At 44.5% G+C, this 17,780-nt stretch overlaps 1 protein-coding gene across 1 annotated transcript in view; it reads left to right on the top strand.

Annotated features, from left to right (window-relative positions):
- Positions 1–17,780, top strand: part of LOC129845257 (exocyst complex component 4-like) — a 104,496-nt gene that overhangs the window by 50,227 nt on the left and 36,489 nt on the right. The window contains exons 8-9 of the mRNA XM_055913130.1: positions 10,237–10,382; positions 11,457–11,545. Coding sequence (XP_055769105.1) covers positions 10,237–10,382; positions 11,457–11,545 — 235 coding nt within the window. The remainder of the gene's footprint in view (positions 1–10,236; positions 10,383–11,456; positions 11,546–17,780) is intronic.

Raw genomic sequence — 17,780 nt, 5'->3', positions numbered from 1 at the left:
TTTCATTTTCAATAAATTAGCAAACAATTCTAAAAACATGTTTTCACTTTGTCATTATGGAGTACGGTGTTAGATGAGAAGAATAAAACATATTTAATCCATTTTGAATTCAGGCTCTAACACAACACTGTGGAATAAGTCAAGGGTTATGAACCCTTTCTGAAGGCTCTGTAGTATCTCTCACAGGGGATAAGGTGTGCTTGGAGAGATGGTGGTAAGTTGTTGGCTCTTGGTAAGGTGTATATTAGCCCAGCGGAAGCCATCTTGTTGGCAGTTTCTCCAGCGTATCTTGTTATTCCCCCTCTCTTCTCTCCACCTTGTAGCTACACACTCATTTGATAGACTAGCCTATAAATGGAAGCCTCTAGATGATTCATTTTTTCCCTCCACTTTGAGAAGTGTGGAATCGTGTTGACCTTTCCACTTGGCATGCTCTGAGACGGACACCGGATCTGACAGAGACACGAGAGGGCACGCAGTTACACGGCCTGAGCTGAGACTTCTCTTATTCCACCGAGCGACTGGCTCCAGGAAGGCACAGTATGGAGTAGGTTAACATGGGCTTTTTGAAAGCCAAGAGCCATGTAGCAATGGTCTTGATCCCTGTTTGGAAATGCCGACTGTGCTTCCCCAGCGTGCTTTAAGTGTGGATGAGATATTGATTGGGGCTTTAAAGAGCGGCTGGTAATTCTCAGTATTGGTGTCAGTTAGGGAGTGGAACCGTGTTGTCTGTGCTGTCACTTTTCCATCAAGATACAGTGTGTGAATAAATGTATTGATTTTTCACGCCAATGAGCCCACGTTATTAGGCTTCTATATTCCAAGCTTGCACCACTTCACTTGATGCCTCCCTCTGTGAACATCAGTGTTTTTTAAAAATCCATCACACTGTGTCTCAAGGTCTTCTGAAGTTCTCTTATGAAATTAGAGGCACTCAGAATCTTTCAATGTATCATACATACACTATAATCCCACTAGATCCAGTCACATTGGATACGGTTGTCTCTGCCACCAAATCATCAAGCGTGCCAAGAATCATACTTATCTAAACCAAATCATCAAGCATGCCAAGAATCATACTTATCTAAACCAAATCATCAAGGGTGCCAAGAATCATACTTATCTAAACCAAATCATCAAGCATGCCAAGAATCATACTTATTTAAACCAAATCATCAAGCGTGCCAAGAATCATACTTATCTAAACCAAATCATCAAGCGTGCCAAGAATCATACTTATCTAAACCAAATCATCAAGCGTGCCAAGAATCATACTTATCTAAACCAAATCATCAAGCGTGCCAAGAATCATACTTATCTAAACCAAATCATCAAGCGTGCCAAGAATCATACTTATCTAAACCAAATCATCAAGCGTGCCAAGAATCATACTTATCTAAACCAAATCATCAAGCGTGCCAAGAATCATACTTATTTAAACCAAATCATCAAGCGTGCCAAGAATCATACTTATCTAAACCAAATCATCAAGCGTGCCAAGAATCATACTTATCTAAACCAAATCATCAAGCGTGCCAAGAATCATACTTATCTAAACCAAATCATCAAGCGTGCCAAGAATCATACTTATCTAAACCAAATCATCAAGCGTGCCAAGAATCATACTTATCTAAACCAAATCATCAAGCGTGCCAAGAATCATACTTATCTAAACCAAATCATCAAGCGTGCCAAGAATCATACTTATCTAAACCAAATCATCAAGCGTGCCAAGAATCATACTTATCTAAACCAAATCATAAAGCATGCCAAGAATCAGACTTATCTAAACTCCACTTTGACAAGTTTGGTCAGATTTTCCCTTGAACCTGAACAGCAGTTGCAAGCAACAGCATTATGTACTTAGAAAATATTTAGGTAAAAACCAAGAAATCCTTCAATAAACACGGACAAAAAACCTCCACCTGCCATCAGATGATCTAAGACCATATGGTTTGACTGAGACCAAAGACCCTATCTCACAAGAGCCTGCTGAATCCCTCACCACAATCACCCATAGGGACCATGTTTGACCTATACTTGGCATGGCTTGTTACGGTCCCCCTCTCAGCACGGCCTGACCTTTAACCTTGCGACAACATAGTCCAACGTGTCTGAGTTTTCTAATTAGCCTAGCGCTTGTGTATTCCACTATGATGCCATGGCGTCTCCATGATGGCTAGGCTACCGAGTTGATCCGCCAGCCGTCGCTGCTGTGTGCCCGGAGTGCAGATTAATGCTTTTAATGAGCAGTGGTGAGGACCTTTGGAGCTAAGGTGCGATTAGCAAATCAAGGATAGATGTCGTCTGTCTGTTCTTACAGAACACGTCTAGAAATATCTAACACTTTATTAGGCTACTTGACGATGCTATATAAAACACAGACTAGCTTGGCCCAGCTGAAAGATAATCTATGACACATGGCAGCTGTAGTAGTGAATACTCTCCTCCTTTTCTATTGACACAGTGAGAGCCTGTGGCTGGGGCAGAACCACACTGAATAAATCATAGCACAGCCAGAGATTAGCCGAGACAAAGGATAAGCGTATGTTCAAAGTATAGAAATCTATAAAGTAGTATGTGAGGGAGTTAAATATGCAGGCCTTCCTCACGGCTTGTCAGCCAAGTGAAAACAAGGCAAATTGAACTGCCAGGGAAACAACAGCCAGACGACAATGATCTGTTTTAATTAAATATGATGCGCAGAGACATTGCTGTGTTTCTTTCCTAACGTTTTAATCAACATGTCACTATTTCACTGTAGTCCTGCCCCACCCATCCACCCCCGATGTGTCATATTTACATATTACTGGGGCGCGGTGAAGCTAGTATATTGATTGTGTCGAAATTCCATCATCGCCCCTCCTTTTGTGTTTGAGAGAAGGGAGGTTTTTAAGCTAATTATTCTAATCTGACGGTATGCTTTATAGTTTCCCGTTCTCCTAGAGATGCACAGCATGTTCTCCTTTAAACATTGCTTATCTCAATTGTGTGTATGCGAGTACAGGTGTGTGTGTGTGTGTGTTTGTGTGTGGCTCTCAACGGTCAAGGCGTTGCGATACAGAAGAGTCATATTGTTCATTTGTGTAAGAGCAGGAATCCATGTAGACCCATTGCCAGGGCCATGCTTGCTTAGACTTGCTATTGATGTTTTTTGACGTTATTGACGTTCTTTCTATGTCTCTTCAGTCCAAAAAACTGTCAAACTGCTTTGGGACAGAGCAAGGACAACAAGAGGAATGAAATGCAACAGGCTGCCTGTAGCGATGTTTCTTTGTCAAAGTGTTCAGAGGGATGATGAACAGGGGTACGGTCCAGTTGGGACACCTTGAAGGTCTGCAGTGGTCCAGTCCAGAGGGGAAAGAGCTGGACAAAGCTGAACTCTCAACGTTCTGAGGTTGTTGGAAGCAAGTCAGGAAGTAAAATCTTTTTGTGCCCAAGGCAATTTTTGGGGCTTTCACCCGAAGCCACCAGCTGAGATATCAATCAATACATTTTCAACAAGAACATGTGTCTAGGGGGACTTCATTCCTAAAAGAATGGATTTCACTAGTAAAGTTCACAAAGTTCCCACAAGTCGTGAGGGAGAAGCAGAAGAGCGAAACAATCAAAGAGCTCATTGATTACCGAGATAATTCTCTGGACGACTTTGATGGACAGAAAGTTAGTCAAAGGAACCTCTTTAATGGACTCTTCAGCCATCCCACCACTGGTGTTCTCTTGGAACCTCTTTAATAGACTCTTCAGCCATCCCACCACAGGTGTTCTCCTGGAACCTCTTTAATAGACTCTTCAGCCATCCCACCACAGGTGTTCTCCTGGAATCCCTTTAATGGACTCTTCAGCCATCCCACCACAGGTGTTCTCCTGGAATCCCTTTAATAGACTCTTCAGCCATCCCACCACAGGTATTCTCCTGGAATCCCTTTAATGAACTCTTCAGCCATCCCACCACAGGTGTTCTCCTGGAATCCCTTTAATAGACTCTTCAGCCATCCCACCACAGGTATTCTCCTGGAATCCCTTTAATGAACTCTTCAGCCATCCCACCACAGGTGTACTCCTGGAACCCCTTCAGTGGGCTGCGTTGGTTAATTAGACTGATTCTTCAGGACTACTGTAATAGATCCAACAAAGCCCTGTGTATCCTGCTCATTAAGACACACACACTTCCTCTCCCAACACAAAGGAAACGCAGGTTGGCTTCGCTGCTGGTAATGAACGACAGTGGCACACGTCCATAATGCCTTTTCTCCTGAGAGAACAGGCACTAACTGCAGCCCAGCGGGCTGATTTAGTTTTGGGACCAGACCCAAGTCACTCGAGTGTATAGAGGAACAATGGCTAATATAGTGGTTGTCTTTGTGTGGGGGAGCTGAAAATGGTGGCCAACACTCGGTTATCAAAGTGTCTGTGTGTCAAACACACACACTCACCATCCATGAACTCCGGGCTCAGTTTATTATCTGGTGTGAAGAGCGATTTGCAGTTTCTCAGCGGCTTTATTCGCTACCCATTTCCCAATGATCTTTCTTGGTACACGGCCATGAATATTGATTTGCTGGGTGTTAAAACATCCCTCTCTTGAAGTGCGGCCTCACATCTCATCTCTCCTTCTTCAGATTGGGGTGGCAGCTAGCCATGGGGGTTTCAAAGAGTTTGTCAGCCAGCCAGTCACCCCTGTGAAGGTCACAGTAAAAGTCCCCAATGGTGACAATCTAATTTCTTTACTGCTGGCCCAATCTGGGGCCGTACCATGACGCCTGTTTGGTAGGGGTCAGTGCAGTCCGACCCGGCTCCCACCCTCCAATAATGGAACACTGTCATGTGTCATCCATTGGGACTTCTGTCACTAGGCTACATGCTTGGCTTTGTTTGCTTGGCTACTTCATTGGCTAATGTATGTCAGTGGCACAACTAGGATACATTAGTGCAATGCTACATCTGAGGAAAATCTATATGAGGCTCTGCATTTTTCCACTTGCCCAGAGTCAGATGAACTTGTGGATACCATTTTTATGTCTCTGCGTGCAGTATGAAGGAAGTTGAAGGTAGTGTCACGAGCCAATGCTAAATAGCGTTAGCATGATGACTGGAAGCGCAGTGATTGGAAGTCTTCCGGCACGCTAGCGTATGCTACTATACCTGTAGACTTCCAGTCACTGGCTAGTCAAAGTCAGTGGCTTAGCTTCATCAACAGCTTGGCTAATGGATACATTAGAGACTAGTGTAGCCTTTATCCCTCAACTCAAACATGAACCAGACTCAAAATCATTTTTTTATTTTTTATTTCTTTATAAATAATAATAATAAAGACAAACAGGAGAAGAAAAGATGAACAGCAGAACACAACAAAACCAAATGAAATAGCAGCAGATACAATCTGTACACAGCAACTAGTACAGAAAAGTGGTGTCATGTTGGACATCTTCATAGATATTCTGCATGAACCAGACTTTAAATCCATAGGATGTTATTAGCGAAGATTAGCGCTACGTCGGACCGAGGGAGCATAAGATCCATAGCATTATTCCATTAGCATAGCATTCAAGCCATGAAACGCATTCATTATTTTGTTGTTTTCAGAAACGCTTTCAGGGGCATTAATTGCATTCACAGTCATTACGGTTGTTTGATGTGGAGCAGAGATGTGCACTCTGCTCTGGTTTGCATGCATATGCATCTCTGTGCATCGCTGTTTGTTTTGTTGGTGTAGTTAGCAAGGCTCTGCTTTGTCTCTGTTCCACCTTGTTGCTGTTGTCTTCGATGAGCGCTGGACCTCTGGTCTGTGTGTGTGTAGGCTACATATTGACTATGCATGTTTGTGAGAGTGTGTGCGTGCATTCGTGTGTGTTTTGTATGCGTAGGCCTATGTGTTTGGGAATGTGTGAGACTAGCAAGCTCTGGCCTCTGTTATAGCGTTAGTCTTGAGGTGCGATACGGGGCGCTCATGTTTTGTCAGCTGTGATCATTTTGTTGTTCATCATCCCTTAGTCGCTTGTGACCAAGACCCTCGCAACCCCTTCTCTCTCCCTTTCTGTTCCTCTCTCCCTTTCTGTTCCTCTCTCCCTTTCTCCCTCTGGTCTCTCCTCCTCTCCCTAGCATTCTCTCCTCTCCCTAGCTTTCTCCTCTACTCTCCCGAGCATTCTCTCCTCTGCTCTCTCTAGCATTCTCTCCTCTGCTCTCTAGCATTCTCTCCTCTGCTCTCCCTAGCATTCTCTCCTCTGCTCTCCCTAGTATTCTCTCCTCTGCTCTCCCTAGCATTCTCTCTTATGCTCTCCCTAGCATTCTCTCCTCTGCTCTCTCTAGCATTCTCTCCTCTGCTCTCCCGAGCGTTCTCTCCTCTGCTCTCCCGAGCGTTCTCTCCTCTGCTCTCCTGAGCGTTCTCTCCTCTGCTCTCCCGAGCGTTCTCTCCTCTGCTCTCCCGAGCGTTCTCTCCTCTGCTCTCCTGAGCGTTCTCTCCTCTGCTCTCCCTAGTATTCTCTCCTCTGCTCTCCCTAGCATTCTCTCTTATGCTCTCCCTAGCATTCTCTCCTCTGCTCTCTCTAGCATTCTCTCCTCTGCTCTCCCGAGCGTTCTCTCCTCTGCTCTCCCGAGCGTTCTCTCCTCTGCTCTCCCGAGCGTTCTCTCCTCTGCTCTCCCGAGCGTTCTCTCCTCTGCTCTCCCGAGCGTTCTCTCCTCTGCTCTCCTGAGCGTTCTCTCCTCTGCTCTCCCGAGCGTTCTCTCCTCTGCTCTCCCGAGCGTTCTCTCCTCTGCTCTCCCGAGCGTTCTCTCCTCTGCTCTCCCGAGCGTTCTCTCCTCTGCTCTCCCGAGCGTTCTCTCCTCTGCTCTCCCGAGCGTTCTCTCCTCTGCTCTCCTGAGCGTTCTCTCCTCTGCTCTCCCGAGCGTTCTCTCCTCTGCTCTCCCGAGCGTTCTCTCCTCTCCTCTCCCGAGCGTTCTCTCCTCTCCCAAGCATTCTCTCCTCTCCCAAGCATTCTCTCCTCTCTCTCCAATTCTAATTTCCGTTTCTCTATTGAGAGCAGCAGCCAACCTTCCCATCCTTGTCTCTTTGCCTCTACGAGGTCTGTTAGGGTAATGAGGCGTCTACCTGGCCATTTAAAGATGATGGTAATAAGACCTAATATGTTTGAGGAGAAAGGTGTTTGGAATGAGATGTTGTTGTTGCTGGAATAAAGGTGATTTGAATCACATGAGCGCCCCGTGTTGCACCTCGATCCTAACGCCCAAAACACCTCTCTCCTACACACACACACACACCACAGTTACGTCAAACAATCAAAACTACCGCCCGTCTGGGCATTTATGCACACACACACACATGCACGCATGCACACACGCACTTGGGTTGGGGGTTTGAAATAATTTCACAATTAACAATTTTGTTGGATATCCGGCTATTTGAAATACATGTTACTTACATTTTGGAGGGCCAGTGAAATGGGAGAGCAGATAGAGGGAGAAAAAGTAGCAGTACCCAAGGCAACTCCACTACAGCCAAGACCAGCTAACTTGTAGCAGCCAAAGTGTTATTTATCATCCCATGTAACAGTGCCTGTCTTGACTGGAGTAACCTGGAGAAGCTGTTGGTTGCTTTTTACTCCTTCTCATTTTGCTAACTTTTATTTCCATAACTTTACAGAGTAAGTTGAAAGCCTATCTATTTAGTGAAAATGTTAAGTATTGAATATGATAGCATCACTTGTCCGTTGAGGTGTAGTTTCAGTGTAAAATAACCAAGTCATGGATGACCGACAATCCACTTGTTGCCTAGGCAACAGAGACTTTGGCAAAGTGTTGGAGGGGTTTTCCAAGGCACTGTTGTTGGGGCTCAGCTGCCAAAAACGTACATAGCTAAACTTTACATATTTCTGTCAGTACTTTGCACAATTGACACAATAATTTCTGTCACAGTAACTTTTTATTGACATTTTCAATGAGCAAGTTTATCAGGTGGAAGTAAATATTTTTAAACCCTCACAAAAACCACCCACACACCCACCTACAGACTCAGCAATATAGCATGTTCAATGCAAGGATTAATATAATAATCCCCACTCTTGCCACATAAATCGACATTTCAGGACATTTCAGAGGCATTGTCAACCACATATTTATGATATAACTGATACTGTTCTGATCCTCTGCACTTCATATCCATTGTGCTTTGAGCCGGAGTTTGCAGCAGGCTGTTTGCAGTAGTCTGTTGTCAAAAGGAAGTCTGTCCAGTCTCATACCATACATTTGATTTGATGTCGTCTTCAGAGAGGTCATTTCATTTTCTTCATAACGCACTTTGTGTGTATTACATTATTTTCTTTCTACATAACACATCTGTGTACATTACACAAATCCCAATGTATTGTCTAAAGTTAGCTTGTCATCTAATGTTAGCTAGGCTAGCTAGGTATCTAACGTTAGCTGGACTAGGGGTTAAGTTTAGGATTAAGTAACATGCTAGCTAAGTAGTTAAAGGTTTAGGGTTAACTAACATACTAGCTAAGTAGTTAAAGGGTTAGCTTTAGGGTTAACTAACAGGCTAGCTAAGTAGTTAAAGGGTTAGGTTTAGGATTAACTAACATCCTAGCTAAGTAGTTAAAAAGTAGTAAGTTGTTGCTAATTAGCTAAAATGCTAAAGTTGTTCATAACGTGAGTTGTTTGGGTTGCTAGACACTCCCGTTATACGGCCACCCATCCTCCCCGACTAACCTCCCACCTGTCCTTTCTGTCTTAAGTAACCCGCTGTTTTTATCTGTGATTGAAATGCACTTTCTATATAAAAAAAAAGGTAAACAAATGTTTGTGTGCCTGTCATGAATTTCCCAAAATAAATGTGTGTCTATTTCACAATAATCTGTGATACTCCTAGCAAGTCAGGGGAAACCACCACCATCTGATCTCCTTTGGGGATATTGCTTATTCTCATCTCCCCCTCTCTCATCTGTCCTGTTCATACCCTCTCCCTCTGTCCGTCTGCCCGTCCGGCCGTCTGTCTGTCCTATTGGTGTGGTTAATTGCTTCAAGTTTACTCCCTCTAATGCAATATATTAGTGTCGGAGCCCCTTCATCAGCCTAACGCCGGCATTTAATTAAGTCTCCCGGGTTAGGTAGTGGGCCGCGCTCCATCAGCAGATCACATGGTCATTAGTAATTAATACACTGACAGGATTAGCGCTCTCTGCTAGGCTTGCACGGTGTCGCTAGAGGGCAGGGGGGTGGCAGGGGGGCCTGAGTGATGGCTTCCAGAGGGGGAGAGAAGGGAAAAGTGTGTCTGTGTAGTGGGTCGGCGTGTGTGTTGTCGGGGGAGGGGCGGGTAGGTGTGTGTGTCTGTGTGTCCATGCCAGTTTGCTCACACTAGTGTGTGTGTCCATGCCAGTTTGCTCACACTAGTGTGTGTGCTGAAGTCTTCCCTCCGTGGTGACGGGGGTCTTTTCTCCAGCAGTAATGACATCATTAGAGGTCGACTGTATTTCCATCTGCTCCACCATTACTCTCGCCCCACTTTGGGCCGCCCCGCCACGACGCTACGCGGGTCAGAATTAGAACGACACGGGCTAAATGGCCCTGCTAAATGATGAAGCCATTAGGAATGGGAGGCTAATTTAGAACATATGTTGTCGTGGAGAGATGGGGAGATACTGGGGGAAGACAACGAGGAAAGTTAACTTCCTTACCCGACATCTTCAATATCTGTCAGTCTGGGGTTGTTATTAGATCTGTATCAGGTATTTATGAGCGTTGATGAGACATGGACGGAGGGGGTTTTAAATATGTAGACGGACTTAGAAATGGGGGATGTGATATTTTGATGACTCGCCGGAACTTTTTGGTGGATTGCTGTGTTAACCTCGATGACACAATCAGTTATAGATCATTGTGCTGCTGACAACATACTTCCTTATGTTCAATGTATTATATGACATAAGGCTATTACATACATGAACTGACATCATAATATGTACATTAGTTGTGTGTTGTTCTTGGGAGGATCGTAGATTAGGCTAGATTGTCACCACTCACAGTGATGACTGTTGCTCTATACTCCACTCCGTTGGATGAGTCCTACCTTGAAAAACAAAGAACTTGAGCCGTCTGTCAGTAAATTGTCATTGATGACATGTCATATGTATTGTTTTACTTAGTGGAATGCGTTTATTGGATGTCGCTCCCAGAGCGTCTGCTAAATCTAAGTAAGTACACAAACCTTTGCTAAATGACTGAAATGGCAATGTTCTCTAGGTTCTGTTGATGGACTACCTGGATGTGAAGAACACTAAAAGTGCTGCCGAGCCCTCTGCCCAGCTCACCTACGCCAGCACCGGCAGCGAGTTCGCAGCCTTCTTCGCCAAGAAGAAACCCCAACGTGCCAAGCAGTCGCTCTTCAAGTAAGACACAGACAGGCTAAAAAACTTGAGCATTGAGGGACAGTTTTACCGGACCTAGATTAAGCCTACTGATGTACTATAAAACATGCTTGACTTGATGGAGAATGTCCTTTGAAAGTGCGTTTTAGTCAAGGAAAAGGGGGAACACTTCAGAACCCTAACAGAACCAAGTTACTGTACAGTAGGGATGTCTATAGTATTAGTGTGCTGATTCAGGCTGTTGCATACGGACTTAGCCAAAGCCATTTTACGTTATGTACCCCAACCACAAGGCAGACCTGTAGTAGTATCTCTGGGTGTTAACTGCTGACCTCTGTAGTGTAAGGACTGGGTCTCTGAATAGGAGTGACAGTAGTCTAGTCCCTGATCGGTTTGGCTAAGGCGTGACAATGACCATAGGAGTTGGCAAGACAGCAGAAACAAATGTGGGACCAGGCTAGAGTGACGGCACAAACAGATGTGGGACCAGGCTAGAGTGACGGCACAAACAGATGTGGGACCAGGCTAGAGTGACGGCACAAACAGATGTGGGACCAGGCTAGAGTGACGGCACAAACAGATGTGGGACCAGGCTAGAGTGACGGCACAAACAGATGTGGGACCAGGCTAGAGTGACGGCACAGATGTGGGACCAGGCTAGAGTGACGGCACAAACAGATGTGGGACCAGGCTAGAGCGACGGCACAAACACATCTGGGACCAGGCTAAAGTGACGGCACAAACAGATGTGGGACCAGGCTAGAGAGACAGCCCAAACAGATGTGGGACCAGGCTAGAGAGACAGCCCAAACAGATGTGGGACCAGGCTAGAGAGACAGCCCAAACAGATGTGGGACCAGGCTAGAGAGACAGCCCAAACAGATGTGGGACCAGGCTAGAGAGACAGCCCAAACAGATGTGGGACCAGGCTAGAGAGACAGCCCAAACAGATGTGGGACCAGGCTAGAGAGACAGCCCAAACAGATGTGGGACCAGGCTAGAGTGACAGCCCAAACAGATGTGGGACCAGGCTAGAGAGACAGCCCAAACAGATGTGGGACCAGGCTAGAGTGAAAGTGTGTTTCTCTCTTCCAGGTTTGAGTCGTCGTCTCACGCCATCAGCATGAGTGCCTACCTGAGGGAACAGAGGAGAGAGCTGTACAGCAAGAGTGGAGAACTACAAGGTAAGGGAGGGCGGGAGGGAGGGGTGTGGAGAGGTACAGAGCTGGGAAGGAATAGAACAAGGGAGGTGCCAAAACAAAGAGCGCCCCGTGTTGCACCTCAAGCTCAACACTATAACAGAGTCCTGCGCTGGACAGGTACACACACAGACACACACGCACAGACAGACAGCGAGGGGGAGATTGGAGAGTGAGTCCCTGGAGAGTCTCACTGTTCCACAGCTTTTCCTCTGTTTCTCTCCCCTTACTCCCTCGCTCTGCGATGACCTTGTGGTTTCAATCAGCGGCGCCTGACAGCACTGTTTGCCTGCTTGTTTCATCGTTTTTTTCAAACCCCGTTCCTCTGAGACATTGCCTGTGTGTAAAATGGAAGTGAGAGGAATTATTTTCAGATCCTGCATAATCGGTCATATGTCACAATTTCCATGATTGCATTTCGAGCAAACTTTAAGGTGAGTCACAGCAATGCTAAGTGTCACCTGTTTAGCACTGAACAGGTGAAACATCTCAACGACCCTCCCTCGCAGGCCTCGAGGTATGATTTCATTTCTGATAGGAAACGCTAACCTAGCATACAAGCTCCATACACAAAATGATGGCCCCGTTCGACAAGTCCATATTAACATTTCCTTCAAAAAATGTGCTTCAAATAGCCGCTAACTTTTGTCCTTTCCCCTCGGTAGCTCAGATGTGAAAAAGATAATAAAACAATATTTGGGCCCGTGGTTGAATGCCTGGCAGCGTTAAACGAAGATGAGATTTCTCTGCCTTTCATTTCTGCTGTCACAATGCTTAGCTCGGGTTCCGCAGACTGCTAGGGACCTGAATGGCGGAGAGAGATTCAAGGAATCACATTATTTAGAAAAGTTAAATAAATCGACTTGGATGAAGGGGGTGGGGGGTTAAAAGTAATTGTTATCATCACACCACTGTATGTAGAAGCCATTCAGTGATTTCTGAAGGAATACGTTATAATTAGAAAAACATGTAGAGACTTTGAGACAACGGTCAATCTCTTTTTTAAATGAAGCTGACTGTAGAACAGAGAGAGATTGAGAGATGTTGAGTTAGCCTGGCCAAGGGATTATCCAACACTTAAAGAGAGCAGTCTTTTCTCTACTAGACATAAGATCTCACCTCGATATACAGTAATGCATTCACACAGTCACCCATCACCAGTACACTTTCTCTATTGGCTGATGCCAGTTTGATAGTGCAGCTGACTCAGTTTGTTGGAGTGTGATGTTTAGAGCTCCAATAATCAAATCTAACAAAATCTACACAGTTTATTAGGTACACCACCTCGTTCACGAAAATGGTTAGCTCCTACAGACACGTGGCCGTGGATTGCTACAGTTGAAGTCTGAAGTTTACATACCCTTACACGTAACCCAAACCGGCTGTGGAGCGTGCGCCATCGTGCATAAATGTATTTTGTTCCCCCACACCAAACGCGATCACGACACGACACGCAAAACAAACTCTTAACCAATTATATTAATTTGGGGACAGGTCGAAAACCATTAAACATTTATGGCAATTTAGCTAGCAGGCTTGCACTTGCTAGCTAATTTGTCATATTTAGGTAGCTTGCTGTTGCTACCTAATTTGTCCTGGAATATAAACATTGAGTTGTTATTTTACCTGAAATGCACAAGGTCCTCTACTCCACCAATTAATCCACACATAAAATTGTCAACTGAATCGTTTCTAGTCATCTCTCTCTTCTCTTCACTTTATATTGTGATTGGCAACTTCCATAAATTAACTGCACTGACCTCGTTCGTCTTTAGTCACCCACGTGGGAAAACCAATGAGAAAATGGCATGTGGGTACCTGCTTCTATAAACCAATGAGGAGATGGGAGAGGCAGGACTTGCAGCGCGATCTGCGTCACAAATAGAACTGACTTCTATCTTAGCCCTTGGCAACGCAGACACTCGTTGGCGCGCGTGCGCGAGCAGTGTGGGTGCAATAATTGAATAATAGAGATTTCTAAAATTATTTTGCAATGCTCGTGCATTGCGAGCGGTGTAGTCAGCCTGTTAGGTTGGAGTCATTAAAACTCGTTTTTCAACCACTCCACGAATTTCTTGTTAAAAACTATAGTTTTGGCTATAGTTTTCTACTTTGTGCATGACACAAGTAATTTTTACAACAATTTTTTACAGACAGATTATTTCAATTAGAATTCACTGTATCACAATTCCAGTGGGTCAGAAGTTTACATACACTAAGTTGACTGTGCCTTTAAACAGCTTGGAAAATTCCAGATAATGGTGTCATGGCTTTAGAAGCTTCCGATAGGAAAATTGACATAATTTGAGTCAATTGGAGGTGTACCTGTGGATGTATTTCAAGACCTACCTTCACCTCAGTACCTTTTTGCTTGACATTATCGGAAAATTAAAATCAATCAGCCAAGTCCTCAGAAAATAAATTGTAGACCTTCTCAAGTCTGGTTCATCCTTGGGAGCATTTTCCAAACGCCTGAAGGTGCCACATTCATTTGTACAAACAATAGTACGCAAGTATAAACACCATGGGACCACACAGCTGTCATACCGCTCAGGAAGGAGACACGTTCTGTCTCCTAGAGATGAACGTAATTTGGTGCGAAAAGTGCAAATCAATCCCAGAACAACACCAAAGGACCTTGTGAAGGTGCTGGAGGAAACAGGTACAAAAGTATCTATATCCACAGTAAAACGAGTCCTATATCAACATAACCCGAAAGGCCGCTCAGCAAGGTAGAAGCCACTGCTCCAAAACCGCCATAAAAAAGCATGTCAATGGTTTGCAACTGCACGTGGGGACAAAGATCGTACTTTTTGGAGAAATGTCCTCTGGTCTGATGAAACAAAAATATAACCTTTTGGCCATAATGACCATTGTTATGTTTGGAGGAAAAAGGGGGAGGCTTGCAAGCCGAAGAACACCATCCCAACCGTGAAGCAAGGGGATGGCAGCATCATGTTGTGGGGGTGCTTTGCTGCAGGAGGGACTGGTGCACTTCACAAAATAGATGGCATCATGAGGATGGAAAATTATATGGATATATTGAAGCAACATCTCAAGACCTCAGTCAGGAAGTTAAAGCTTGGTCGCAAATGGGTCTTTCAAATGGACAGTGAGCCCAAGCATACTTCCAAAAGTGTGGCAAAATGGCTTAAGGACAACAAAGTCAAGGTATTGGAGTGGCCATCACAAAGCCCTGACCTCAATCCCATAGAAAATTTGTGGGCGAACTGAAAAAACGTGTGCGAGCAAGTAGGCCAAGAAACCTGACTCAGTTACACCTGCTCTGTCAGGAGGAATGGGCCAAAATTCACCCAACTTATTGTGGGAAGCTTGTGGAAGGCTACCTGAAACATTTGACCCAAGTTAAACATTTTTAAAGGCAATGCTACCAAATACTAATTGAGTGTATGTAAACTTCTGACCCACTGGGAATGTGATGAAAGAAATTAAAGCTGACATAAATCATTCTCTCTACTAATATTCTGACATTTCACATTCTTAAAATAAAGTGGTTAACCTAACTGACCTAAGACAGGGAATTTTTACTAGGATTAAATGTCAGGAATTGTGAAAAACTGAGTTTAAATGTATTTGGCGAAGGTGTATGTAAACAGTATGACTTCAACTGTATATTGACTGCAGGCAGACAGGCATCGAGGCATTCAGGTACTGTACGACTGAACGTTAGAATGGGCAAAACGAGTGACCTAAGCGACTTAGAGCGTGGTATGATCGTCGATGCATCCTGTACTTTTCACACACGACAGTGTCTAGGGTTTACTGAAATTGGTGTGACAAACAAAAATCATCTAGTCAGCCGCAGTCCTGTGGGCAAAAAACAGTTCATTGATGAGAGGTGGAAGGAGAATGACAAGTTTCGCGTTAGCAAACAGGCGGGCCACAAACAGGCTAATAACGATACAGTACAAAAGGGGTGTGCAGAATAGCATCTTGTCGTTCCTTGTCACAGATGGGCTATTGCAGCAGACGACCACACCATGTTCCACTCCTATCAGCTAAAAACAAGAAGAAGCTGCTCCAGTGGGCACGCGATCACCAACACTGGACAATTGAGGGGTGGCAAAACATCGCCTGGTCCAACGAGTCCTGTTGTGTCATGCTGATGGCAGAGTCAGGACTTGGCGTAAGCAGCATGAGTTCATCGCCCCATCCTAGTGTCAACGGTGCAAGCTGGTTGCGTTGGTGTAATGGGGTGGGGAATGTTTTCCTCTCACACATTAGGTCCCTTGATACCGACTGAGAAACATTTCCATGCCCCGAAGAATTCAGGCTGTTCTGGAGGCAAAGTGAAGGCCAACCCGGTACTAGATGGGTGTACCTAATAAACTGATGTACATTACTAATGTAATTAAAGGGCACTGTGTTTCCCATGATAAATAAGGGCTGTACATCTCTGCAGTGACAGGAGTGTAGTACTACTAGCTGTGTTTCCCATGATAAATAAAGGCTGTACTTCTCTGCAGTGACAGGAGTGTAGTACTACTTGCTGTGGATGGTGGACTGTTTGTTCTTTGTCTCTTTACCTGAGGGAGATGGTACATTCTGTTACATATCCTTAACAAACAGTATCTTTCAGGGTTGTTCGTGCGTGCGTGCGTGCGTGTGAGTGAGTGAAGGGGCCCTTCCGTCTCCCTCATTACAAACACACGCCCAGAGCTTAGGAAGCTTAATTACATCGGCTCTCCAGTGAAGCACACCGCGTATGCTTCCATTAATCCACAGCTTCATCTAAAGGCTTCATTATAGCTACATATGGACCCACAGCTGAGTGGGTGTGGGTTTGTATAGATGGGTATAGGTGTGTGTGTGAGACACAGAGGGAAGGCAGGAGACATGTCCCTGTATGTTTAATCTTCCTCTAGCTAGCTCTTTGAACAGAGAGGCTCTCTCTTTCTGGTCTAGAATCAATATACAGAGACTCTCTCTCTCTGGTCTAGAATCATAATATAGAGGCTCTCGCTTTCTGGTCTAGAATCATAATATAGAGAGGTTCTCTCTGGTCTAGAATCATAATATAGAGAGGCTCTCACTTTCTGGTCTAGAATCATAATATAGAGGTTCTTTCTGGTCTAGAATCATAATATAGAGAGGCTCTCGCTTTCTGGTCTAGAATCATAATATAGAGGTTCTTTCTAGTCTAGAATCATAATATAGAGAGGCTCTCTTTATAGTCTAGAATCATAATATAGAGAGACTCTCTCTTTCTAGTCTAGAATCATAATATAGAGAGGTTCTCTCTGGTCTAGAATCATAATATAGAGAGGCCCTCGCTTTCTGGTCTAGAATCATAATATAGAGAGGTTCTCTCTGGTCTAAAATCATAATAGAGAGAAGCTCTCTTTCTAGTCTAGAATCATAATATAGAGAGGCTCTCTTTCTGGTCTAGAATCATAATATAGAGAGGCTCTCTTTCTAGTCTAGAATCATAATATAGAGAGGCTCTCTTTCTAGTCTAGAATCATAATATAGAGAGGCTCTCTTTCTAGTCTAGAATCATAATATAGAGAGGCTCTCTTTCTGGTCTAGAATCATAATATAGAGAGGCTCTCTTTCTAGTCTAGAATCATAATATAGAGAGGCTCTCTTTCTAGTCTAGAATCATAATATAGCGAGGCTCTCTTTCTGGTCTAGAATCATAATATAGAGAGGCTCTCTCTTTCTGGACTAGAATCATAGTACAGAGACCTTTTCCTTCCATCCAGTCCCGACTCCATGAATAAATGATGGAAACAGGGAAACCACTTCCAAGGTACAGATTTGTTATCATGGGCCTGAATGCAGGCAATTGCTATATCCTTTCCTCTCTTTATTTTCTCCTCCAAAGTGCCGGTTGGGAGAGAGCGAGCGGGGTGGTCATCATTGCCATTTCCAAGATATTTCTCAATAACCACATTTTTTTTAAGACTACCCCTTTTTGAGTTGTTTTTGTCAGCGCAGCAACAGAACAGAGCTGTATTACCTCACCCCGGGGCAGGCAGTGTTGAAATGACAGCTACACCATGATCCAAACACAGAGGTTTGTCTCTCAGCCTCCGCTCCTGCCCCGTAGGACCTCCCACCCAGGCACGCTCATAATAGGCCCTCTGTTCCACGCGTTTCTATCCCCCAGTCTGCCATATTCCCCTTTTTGAATTTCAAAATGGCTTGTCAAACAAAATATTTGACTCTCCGCAGTAGTCCACCTTGAATTGAGTTA

This window comes from Salvelinus fontinalis, unplaced genomic scaffold, assembly GCF_029448725.1.
Source record: "Salvelinus fontinalis isolate EN_2023a unplaced genomic scaffold, ASM2944872v1 scaffold_0257, whole genome shotgun sequence".
Lineage (NCBI taxonomy): Eukaryota > Metazoa > Chordata > Actinopteri > Salmoniformes > Salmonidae > Salvelinus > Salvelinus fontinalis.
The sequence above is the reverse complement of the archived record's forward strand: the minus strand, read 5'-3'. Positions and strand labels throughout refer to the sequence as shown.